Source organism: Cebidichthys violaceus, unplaced genomic scaffold (assembly GCF_023349555.1).
Source record: "Cebidichthys violaceus isolate CVI_PGR_0920_01 unplaced genomic scaffold, fCebVio1.0.p SCAF_4, whole genome shotgun sequence".
In the NCBI taxonomy this organism is placed as follows: domain Eukaryota; kingdom Metazoa; phylum Chordata; class Actinopteri; order Perciformes; family Stichaeidae; genus Cebidichthys; species Cebidichthys violaceus.
In genome coordinates this window covers 9,020,888-9,032,901 of record NW_027176594.1, presented here as the reverse complement: position 1 = coordinate 9,032,901, position 12,014 = coordinate 9,020,888, and the positions used below count along the sequence as shown (strand labels likewise).

The 12,014-nt window shown below is 39.6% G+C and overlaps 1 protein-coding gene across 5 annotated transcripts in view; it reads right to left on the bottom strand.

Annotated features, from left to right (window-relative positions):
- The window catches only part of LOC137885390 (microtubule-associated tumor suppressor 1 homolog), a 63,676-nt gene extending 54,695 nt beyond the window's left edge, over positions 1–8,981 (bottom strand). For 4 of the 5 annotated variants that reach the window (XM_068727634.1, XM_068727636.1, XM_068727635.1 and 1 more), the window contains exon 1: positions 8,799–8,981. Coding sequence is in view for 1 of the 5 variants with exons in the window: in XM_068727638.1 (XP_068583739.1) it covers positions 8,799–8,888 (90 nt within the window). In the remaining 4 variants the exon portion in view is untranslated. The remainder of the gene's footprint in view (positions 1–8,798) is intronic. The other variant, XM_068727638.1, reaches the window with a different exon arrangement.
- Between the last annotated feature and the right edge of the window lie 3,033 nt (positions 8,982–12,014).

Sequence of the window (12,014 nt, the reverse complement as noted above, 5' to 3'; positions counted from 1 at the left end):
CAGTAAAATACGCACGTGGCTGTTTGATTTGCGCGCGCGTGGATCTCATTTGCGCTCTCGGATTTTGACAGTGATTTGCCTTCATAAAGCAGAGAGTAGTATATGCCAAAACTGTGCAATATTAGCTTCAAAATATGTTGACTGGTGATCGATTGCATCTGTAAAAGAGGGTATAGCCACCACTACTTATCAAATAAATAAAAGAGCACCACCTATAGAAAATCAGACCTCATCACAGGTACATCTTACTTGTTTACTGCAGGTGATTTAAAACCAATCTGGCCCGAGCGCCCCCACCGGCGGGGGCGGAGCATGCATCCAAAAATGAATCCACTCATAACGTGCACTCATCAGTAACTTATTTATTTATTTGTTTATTTATTTTGCAGGGACAATGCACACCAATCGACAGTGAAACTGTAGGTGAGCCAGAGTTAGCCAGAGAGGCTAGTTTTCATCTGCTGTCCCCGGCCAGATGTTCGAAGGCTGCCTAAAAATTACAAAATTTCAAATAAAATGGAATTAAAATTCATAGATAGACAGTAACGTATAGACAAAACTAATACACATATAAGCAAAAGAAAAGTGTACGACACTAGAGCAGAGCAGAACAAACCCACCTACAGTACAAGCACATATCTAACACTGAGACACATAACACACATCAAACATGGAAGATAGCAACACTGAACAAGACAAATGCACATATAAGCATCATTATAACGAATGCACATATAGGCATCATTATAACGAATATAATGATGCCGCATACCTGCTCAAACTGCAGCTCCTGCACTACAAAGTCATCTCAGCTGTTTGTACACACTCCAAACACAACATATGACAAAGCTACGTATAATACCAAGTAACACAATCGATATAGCGCCCCCTAGGCAGTCCCACTCGCCACATTTATGCCAATAACGTTTTGAAAAATGAATTCAATGCTAACACCCGTTAGCTCCGGAGATCGCTAGCGACCAGACGGTCGCAGCAATTTTGTCACATTCCGCTACGACACAGCCTCGCAGTTTTACTTACAAAACAAAGCCATCATCATAATCCGCATAATCGATCACATCATAAACCAGTTCCTTACTTTGAGATGTTCTGCAGCAAAAAAAAAATTAATCCGTTCATGTTTCCTGTCTAACTGTGCAGGGGACACCCCTCTGTTTGAATTCAAAGCTGGCGCTGCCGTCGTGTGCCTTGTGTGCCTGCTAGCGGAAGAGGCAGGGTTATACGTCTCAGCAAATCGGATTTGAGAAATTTGACACTCGGGTAATTTTTATTTTATGATTGGATTTGTCATTCAAAGTCACGTTAGGTTGTTTCAACAGAGCAGGCTGTGACGTGTCTATGGAACGTTCATTGGGTCAAATCGGCCCTTCGCACAGGCTGAAAGGCTTTGGAGGATAAAAAAACTGGAATTCAGACGATAAAATCCCATGGATGACAAACATTAACAGTCTCAGAGAGGATCCAGGCTCTCAAAATGATGCCAAACTGTTGCATATGGATAGATTGAACACTATTAGTGATAAAAGAAGTGAAATATATAATTATATAGTATTTAAAATTACAATGAAACAGCTGGAACAAAATTACATTTTGGTTGACCTCGTTTGACCTCTCCATACTAGATCAAGATGTACTAGATAAAGCTTCACTTTATCAAAGTAAAAATTAGTTTAGAGACCCTCAACATATAGTTCTATGATCTGGGAGAGCTGGAAAGCTTGTACCTACATGATTTCTAATAAAGAAATATCCTGAAATTGCTTTTTTTTTCATTCAAAAATTTGAATTTTCAATTTGTGCTGTGTGCCATCTTAATCTACTCTTAACCAGTAACATATATACTGATATTTACACATATCAACACATCTCACAAATGTTAGGGTTATTTTACTACCAAAAGTATTAAAATAGCCCTTACAGTTGCAACGCTACACTCATCATCGTATGGGTATGCTATTTTCGAGCTGAGGGCCTAAAAATCGGTCTAGGGTCCAATTAAGAGTAGCGCAGATGATGGATAACACCTCCCACCCCATGTGGGACGTCCTGGCAGCTCTGTGCAGCTCCTTCAGCCACCGGCTGATTCACCCCCGGTGTGTTAGAGGTACCGCAGGTCCTTCCTTCCTGCTGCTGTCAGGCTGCACAAACAGCTGTGCTCCCAGTAGTAGTAACGATTCTCTTATATTATCTTAAAAACACCACATCAATCAACAATCAACCGTTTACTGACGGTAGACAAAATGAATTGGCCCAACAGCAACCTAACTCCTGCATACCAGGGTCTCATGCCAAATTTTGTGACATCCGCACCCAAAAATCCTAAACAAATCTCACATACATATGTGACAAGTGTGGCTCACATTTAGTCCTCTGGTGCCAGAAATCAGCCTACTTCAAACATTGGAAATAGTGGCGTAAGGTAGTTACAACGTGCCCCCAATGCATATAGTTACTAGTTATGAAGTATGCCTGCACACACACACACACACACACACACACACACACACACACACACACACACACACACACACACACACACACACACACACACACACACACACACACACACACACACACACACACACACACACACACACACACACACACACCATTAACCATATTATTTATGTTTTACCAACAATGTGTTTGATTTTACAGATGCAGGAGTCACTTAGGCTATTATATTGGGGAAGTAGAGAAGTCAAAGAGAAAGTTATCAGGACATCTCTTCACATTACATTGGACATCAACTTACTGTACATATTACCCTGCAATTATCTTTGTATATCTGATTATGAAAAAAATACCAAAAAAAAATATTAATTTAATTGAATAGTTTGTTTTATAGTCTATGTAGAATAAGCATTATTTTGTCATAGATTCCTACTGACATTAACAAAAGAAAAAAGAAAACCATGGGTTTGTATTTTCAAGGACATATATAGCAAATGGCACCATTTCAAATGAGTTCGAACAAAGTTTCTAAGGTGAATTTCTCCCAAGGACCCATTCTCTGCTCAACACATTGTAGGAGGCCTGCTCTCTCTGGGCTACCCCACCAAACGGGGCCCAGTGCAATTGCAGATAGACTGCTCTGTCTATGTATATATGGACCTGGTTGGAAAGATACAGGCAAAATAAAACTTGTTGACTCCCACTTCAAAATGAAAGTGATGAATTCCTTTCTGCTGAGTTGGCCTGTCCCATCTACGAGAAATTGTCAGGAAACAAGACAGCGGCTACCCTCTGGCATTTACCGGGCTATAGGAACATTGCTATTCAAACTCGCCTGATGAAAGATATTTTCATTTTGGGTTATGTGTCACCGAACATGCACGTTCCTGTCTTTCTTATGGTGTATACAAATAAAGATTACTTTTATTAAGCAAACACTTAAGGACAGAAAGACACCAAGTAAGAGACCGTCCTACATTACACTCAGACTGAGTGAGCAGCCTGCTTTCTTTGACATGACGCCTCTAAAACTTAACTGACTTTCTCTGAATGGTCAGAGACCAAAGGTCTCATTCACTCCTTTTAGAATCAGCTTCCCCATAGGGGGCCTGCGGGGGCTTCACTGTGACTGAGTGTCATTGAAGGGAATAACAGGGCTAATCCACAAGTTTAATGACTATTGTTGAGCGGTTGGACTCTGCAATGCATACTTGTCAAGCAGGCAGTGCTGGAGAATGTATTCAGATTTTTTACTCAAGTGAAAGTAATAATACCACACTGTAAAAATACTCTGTTAAAAGTAAAAGTTCCTGAATGAAAATGTTAAGCAAAAGTAAAAGGGCAAACAAACAGAAACTCACATGCACTAAAATGCTGTGATGGACATTGATATCATGACAGACAGACCTATGTAGATATGCATGTGTGTACGGATATGCATAATAACTGAATGGATAACATTAATCTGAACATTTCACCAGAAATCAGTGTCCTATGTGAGAGACAAGAAAAGGAAGGGGGAAAGAACATTCCTTACTTAGAAAATGTAAGTTACAAACTTGTTAATAACTGCCTGCAGTCAGGAGTAGTCTCTACAGGCGAGCGCGAGCACTATTCCTCCAAGACCCGTTTGAGAGAACAGGTGAACGAGCTGATCCCAGATCAACCTGACCTCACAATCAGACAGCAGACTAGCGGGAAAGGGACGCAGTACATGCGAAGCTTCTCTAGTAGCTGTACACCAGAAAGGTTTGGCTAGCTGGATGCAGTCATCCTGATAACTTATTTAGCTTTTTAAAACAACAGGGCCAGATCCAGCATGGACAGTTACGGGAGTGAGGGATATGAAGCACCTGTCTGAAAAATGGATATAGATAGTTATAAATAAATAATTTTATATATATATATATATATTAATATATATATATATATATATATATATATATATATATATATATATATATATATATATATATATTGATATTAGTGGTGGGCAACTTAACGCGTTATTATCGCGTTAGCGCATTTATTTAATTAATGCCGACAATTATTTTATCGCGCATTAATGCATTTCTTTTAAAAATGCAATACACACCGTGCACTATCTTGCACAGATAGTGCAAGAAATATAACTGCTACTGTGTAAAGGGAATACTGCTGTAAAAAAGCACCTTTGTTCATATAGCAGTACTTTTAAAATAATAATTTTTAATCATAATTAATCGCGATTAATCGCAGCAAATCATGCGATTAATCGTAGAAAATCATGCGATTAATCGCAGAAAATCATGTGATTAATCGCGATTAAACATTGTAATCATTGCCCAGCAATATTAATAATGTTAACAATTCAATCAGTTGCTGTTAAATAACAAATGTTCAATCATTTATAGTAATTCACACATACATATATATGTATACATACACATATATACTGTATACATATATATACATACGCATATATACATACACATATATATATATATATATATATATATATTTATATATATATATATATATATATATATATATATATATATATATATATTTATCAATGAATCTTTCTTGTAGAGAAAAGATACTTGCAATCCTAAAGCAGAGGAAATCAATCAAGACAGTTAACTATAACAAATTGCAGTAACACATATGCACACACTTTATATTATTTTCTATAAATCCCCCCCCCCCCCCCCCCCCCCCAGGCACATTTTCTCCAAAATTGCCCAAATCACATTGAGAATATGACACATTTTACACAGCAGAATATACACAAATACACACAGAAAGACATTTACATGGATGTCTTATTGTGGGTTTCAATAAATAAAAAAAGGTGACAGTCACAACTGTCATCTCTGTGACAGCAACAATAAAACATCAAAAGGATCTACTGGTTGTCTAATTAGTAAAGGCTTTGTATAGGATGAGAGCTAATGTAACTGTAACCTTAAGTACAAGATGGTCAAATGGAAATATTACAAATGGACTAATAGCTTACTTCCAAGCTACGGTTGCTGAATGTTTGGCCATCGTTCTCCCCCTCAGCTTGATGAACTGAGTAGTTTGCTCCTGGCTCCCTAAAACAAAATGTAGAGTTGGTTTTGCTTCACACCACAAAACAAAATAACCAAGTTCAGTTTATGTGTGTACTTAATCTCAACGTTTGTAATGTTACCGGACTTTGAAAGTGATATTTCAGGTTCACAACTTGTCTACCTGAGCTCACGTTGGACCATTAATGGACATAATATGAAGTATAAACCATCTGTAAAATCGTCACAATCTCAGTAAGATATTAGTCAACCTATGAGGTTTGAAAGTGAAGTTATTAAAAGTTACTTACTTAAGTTACGAACTGCCGCTAATAGCGGAGCGGTTAACGTTAGTTAGCTTGTCAGTTTCCAACGTCGAGTAACTTAACCGATCATTTGAACACACGTGATGTTATAAGATCGCTTTTTTTTGTTTTAACATTTGTATCGGTGACATTCGAGTGAGTTGAAACCCAATACTTACATTTAAAAGTGAATACTGCGGCTTCTCCAGCTTCCGCTTCAATGGCCGTCATGTTGGTTGAATTCAAATTTTCATCGGCACGCAATGCATATTGGGATATGCTGGGCCGCGAAGGATATATCAGATGTGTCCTCCAAATCTGGGAGTTGAAGGCTGCATTTGTCGGCTGCATTTGAAGGAGTCTTCAAAATGGGACAGCCAGTCGCAGCTGCTGTGATGCAACCGGTCTACAAATGTAGCCTCCGAAGGATGCAGCCGCTGAATTGAGACACAGCTACAGTCTTTTCCTTAACCTAACTAAGTGGTTTTGTTGAGGTGGCACAGTGACAGTGGGATTAAATATTTTTTGTGGCAAGTAGACAATTGAAGAGATACAGCTTTAATAAGAGCTTTAGAGCATCATCTCTGCCCCTGCTTTCAAATGTACATTTAGTACAGCCAGCACAACTAATATGATTGGAATAAAACTGAATGACACTAAACTTGAACAATCATATTATTACTAGAGATGAAGGACAGTGATACTCTCTGTTAACTGCTTGGTTTTTCATCAGTTGAAAAAAGCAAAAACACTACGCTGAACCTTCTCAAACTACTATCACATAACATTTAAATTTAAAAAAACTCATTACAAGCTTTAATATATATGCAATATTCTGTACTTGGGTACTTCACTTGGTGCGCATTTTTTTTGGCAGCCAGAGACACAGCCAACCATGAAGCTTGTTAACAGGCAGGAGGCAGCAGGCTCACCTTTCCTTCATAGAAATACTTGGTGAACGCCACCACTGCATCACATTACAGCAACACACACCGACACAGAGCTCGTATCACTGCTGTGTATGAAAGACAGCAGTCAAAGTTACTCTCAGCCTATCGCTGCAACGCACACAAAGAACACCCCCGATGCAGGAAAAGTGGTTGCCATAGAAATAAACGGACTGCTTAGTCATTCTGAGAGAAGAGGACTGCGACTGTCTGAGTGACTTAATAACCAGCTTGTGTCATTCCCGCCTACAGTCACTGTGGAGGTGTGTATGTGTTTACCGGCGAGAGCATGTTTGGATGTGCATTTCATTTTATTCTGACGTGACAGAAACAGTGCACGTGAGGTTGCAGCAGGAAACGTGACACTACTGACAGGGTGTGTGTATTGTGTGTACACACACTATGATTCCACAAAGAGGATGGTAGGAACTGCGCTGGTGAGAGACATAACCAGCTAGCTGTCCTCTCCAGCTCTGATACCACCACTATCTTAATGGATCAATACCTGGATATGTGGCAGTGGACGAGGACTTATTTGGACGGTTGCAGTGACGTACCGTTGTAGTGATTATACAAGTGGGTAAACTACGACGCTATTTACTTCTACCCAGAATATAAATGATCGGCAATCAAAACAAAAATGGCCAAATTGCAATAAAGTATAGTAGAAAACAGGGTTGAGATAGGTCATTCACCACAACCCACATTATTAGGCTATACCACTAATTCATTATGATTCTGATAAATGTTCCAACTTGCCCAGTATTTGGTACTGCTCCCAAAAGATCCCTGCAGTAGTGCTTTGTGAGGGTGGATATGAAGTGTTTCCCATCATTAAAATATAAGAACACGTAATCTGTCCATACATGGTCAGAAATGTTTATACAGTCTGATAGTGTTTCTGAACCAAATTTCTGAAAGGAGAACTCACTCAGCCCTGTGAACAAACCCTGTTGGCAATAGTTTCAAAAATGTAATTGTTTTTAAGAAAGTTTTGGCAGTGTATAAAATATGACCTATAAATATGGAGCTTTTCAAATCATCAGAAACATCTCAGTCTTCCACTGCTCCTATGATGCCTCTCTCTGCCTCTGTTAGATGTGTTGCTGCTTTCTAAACTGCTATGTGATCCGGTTTATACAGACTGAGCCTGCTCTTGGAACAGTGACTCTTCGGCTCCTGCTCCTCCATCATTAGAAGGTTATGTCATCCTCCGATGGTAATAATCATCACTTGTTATTAACAAATTGTTCGAGTTAATTCATTACTTACTTAAGGTCTCATGCCAGAAATTAAAAACATTTTAATTTAAATGCATCCCTATTAGCTACTTTGAACAAAGATGTTGACGTTAGCAATTTGGATTTCACAAATTAATATTGTAAGTATGTAATGTTAGTCTGCATTGGCCTTTATGTTAAATCGCACTGAAACACAGACAACTGTAAACCTGCCACATGCAGTCAGTGAAACAATGCTTCGACTGCACGTACGTACATTTTAAAGGGATTTAGTTGCATTTTCAATCATCTTAACAAAGCATCTGGAAACCATCAAACCCACCAGAGGAAAGACCATAGGACTGCTTTGTATATTCAGTTCGGCCAAAGCACTATCACCTTTGCAATTACTATTTTCTTATCATGATCAACTATACAGGAATTTGCCCAGGGCATTTACATTAACTTGCAGGATTTCTCAACACTGTACTGAAAAATGGGAAGCATGCACGACAGGAAAAAGTTCAAACACTTAAAAATCGACATGACATCCAAATGTATCGTAATTATACTATTTTGTAGAAAAAAATTGGTTCATGTTAAATAATTGACTTGTTTTGCACTAGCCAACATCTCAAAGTGTCTATCATTTACTTTCTAATAGACCTTTGCTCCAGAATACACACACACACACACACACACACACACACACACACACACACACACACACACACACACACACATACACTAATGAAGTGGAAAACCCACAATACACACGTGCTGATCCCGTGCATAACTGTTGCCACAGCCACAACTTACTCTCAGCTTCTTTTCAGACTTCACTGCCGCAGAAAAACACATCCAGATAAAAATCATGGAATCACTCTTCGCTTCAGAATAGACACGCATTTGGCTGCCTGCCCACCTCGACACACATCCTCCTCGCTGCACTGCACTGCACGTCCACGCGTCGTATCTTATCCCATCACTTCTGTGTGTGAAAGAGTGTGTCAGCACAGGCGAGGTAAGACTACGCAGGCTGTGACGATGGTCGAGAGAGAGGGAGGAGACATTGCGAGGGAGAGATACACCTCCCTCTTTGGTTCTGAAACACGAGTATACTGCTCAGTGCTGCAGTAACAAGAAACACACAAACACACTTTCCTCAAAAGTCTAGTGTGGAGGGGGGGAAGTCAGTCCCATGTCTATGTTTACAGAGAGCTAGTGTGTGTGTGTGTGTCTGTGTCAGGGTGGGGGGGAACCTAACCTCCACCCTCCACCCCCCAAATAAGTAGGAGGGGCCAGTACTGACTGGTCCAAATGGGTTGGCTGTTGCTAAGCAGCGCTGGGCTACCTCCTTGCTGAGGGGAAACAGAGAGGGTGGCTTTGGACTGAAGAAGAAAGGGGAAATGAGAGTAATGGAAAAGTAACCCATGTAATCTGATGGAGAGGGAGGTGGGAGGAGAAGTAGAGGGACTTGGGGAGGAGTATAAAGGCACTGGTGAGCCAATGGAAGGATCAATCCAAGAAAAATTACAGAAAATTGTTAATATAGAGTATGTCCTGCCATACGACTGAATAATAACCAAACCAGTGGATCAGCAAAGGTCTTGATCCAAGAACTAAACTACCAGTGGTGATGTTTTTTTACTTTCGTATTGATTTCCAACAAGTGCATATCATATTCTTACAACATGCTGCAGCTGAAATACCTTTAAATTTTGGTCTAAAACACAAACTGTTTTTTACAAGGATAGAAGAAAAATCAGTCATAACAATCGCCTCATGGCCGTAGCCAGCTATGAGGTCAATGGCGTCCGGTCCTTTTTCCTAAAAACAAAACAAAAACACTGTCTCTCTGCATCTGAATGACGTGAAACCGTGTGAAACTGACAATTATTAATAAGACAACTGTGCCGGGTGAGGTGAGCAGAGTGTGGCCACCATGGTGCGCTATGTGGCGCTCTGGCGGACAGATATTTGGTCACGGCAAAGATTTTACACCCAAAAACCATATGTAGACGAAATATGATACACTAATGACACTAATTCTGTCACTCTCCAACAGGGTGAGGCTGTCAGGAGAACCCATTCTGCAGAAAGAGGTCCTGTCATAAATGAGCCAGCACCTGGGCCTGTTGGGTCCAAGGGTTGACCTTGGAAAAGTAGGTTTGTGCAGGGTGTGGGCATTTTGTTCCCATTTAATGAGTGATGGGTGTCAACTAAAATGGATAAGATGCATAAGTTTTGCTCCATTTTGGATACATTTGTGAACATCTGAAATGTCACTATTGTATTACCTAGAAGCTCTTATGAGACTTCCTGAACTTAAGTGACAAAAATCATAAACTGCTATAAGAAATGGACTTTTTTTTTTTTCACAACCAGAAGTGACAAGGTGAAGTTAAGTACAATCAAACGCTGAATAAAACATTTTAGGAAACCAAAACGGTTACAATTAACTTTAATGAACTGAAGACACACAACGCGGACAACACCCAAACGGAGAGGGCCGTCGCAGCGACCTGTCAATCACAAGGTAGGATAGGCCCTATGGGGTGGGCAATTATTTTTCCCAAGGGGCCACAAGAGTTAAAATGAGCCCCACCTTAACATCTGCAGCAGGTAATATTCATATATGATAATAAAACACTGACAGGGATCATGTTTCTTCAAAATGAGTACATTTATCACTATTGTTTGTAGTCCAATTACCTAATTTTCTATCTTTCAGTTCAGTGCGACAACTATAGTATGTTGGGCTTGAACAAGTGCGCTGAAGTCAGGTTGACTGTCTGAGGTGAGATGTGAAGGACAGCTGACAGGTGTGGTCAGTGAGAGAGGATCTGGATCTGGATTTGTTCAACTTCATCACGGAGAATGTTTGTTTGTTTAGGTCGATAGATAGATAGATAGATACTTTATTCATCCCGCAAGGGGAAATTTGTTCGCTACAGCAGCAAAAACATATACTTAAGCAATCAAAGTGACAGAGTAAAAAATGTAAATATTAAGTATATAAATGCACAATATATAGAATGAAATAGTATAGTATTAAATTAACTAACTAAACAGTAGTGCAAAGATTAACAGCAAACAAACAACAGTGTAGCGGTGTGGTTATTGTACAGTCTTATTGCAGTGGGCAGGAATGTTCTCCTGTATCTGTCCTTGTGGCAGCGGAGCTGGATGAGTCCGCTCTGCATCAGTCAAATTCTCGTATTTCTCCGTGTGTTTCATCTCGTAATGGCGATTCACATTGTAATCCTTAAACACTGCTATCTGTTCTCCACAAACTTTTTTAACGCAGGCTGACATTTTTGAGGGCTAACAGCTAGCTACAGTACGTATGTAAATTTAGGGGGAAAAAACAGCAACAGTCGTTTTCAAAATTAAAGCAATGCAGCTATATTCCGTACATGATGTACACTTATTTACGTTGTATTCCTAATTTCCCATTGACGTCCCACGAGCCGGTCGGCGACAGCCAAATTGCATGCCTAGAGCATACCCTGCTTTACTATCTCTTACTCCAAATTAGACCATCATTTACTAAATAAACATCATGTTGTATTGAAGAAGACTTAAAACTATCAATTGAGAGCATAAACTAATGTTAACAGAGGTAAAATAACAAGTGAGAAGAAGTGTCCTTTTGTCATAGACTTCTATGCAATCTGACTTTATTTTGGCAACTAGAGGAGACACCCCCTATTGACCATTTGAAAGAATGCAAGTTTAAGGCACTTCTGCTGAATTGGCGTTGAGGATGCCGCCTATCAAAAAGTGATAATCAGTGGGAAAATAACACAATATGCATTAAAGAGAATATATCATGACAACTCAGTTTGTTGTCAGCTGCCTCGATCAGAAAACATGTGATTGAACAAGCCATTAAGATTTAGATCATTAGAATATATCAGAGCAGAATGGGCTTTTTCAGGGGAGGGGGCCTGAAAGACACAATCGCAAAAATGGAGCGTTTCAGTAAGAGGGTGACTATAGGTATATTCAGACAGACAGTATGAGAGAATA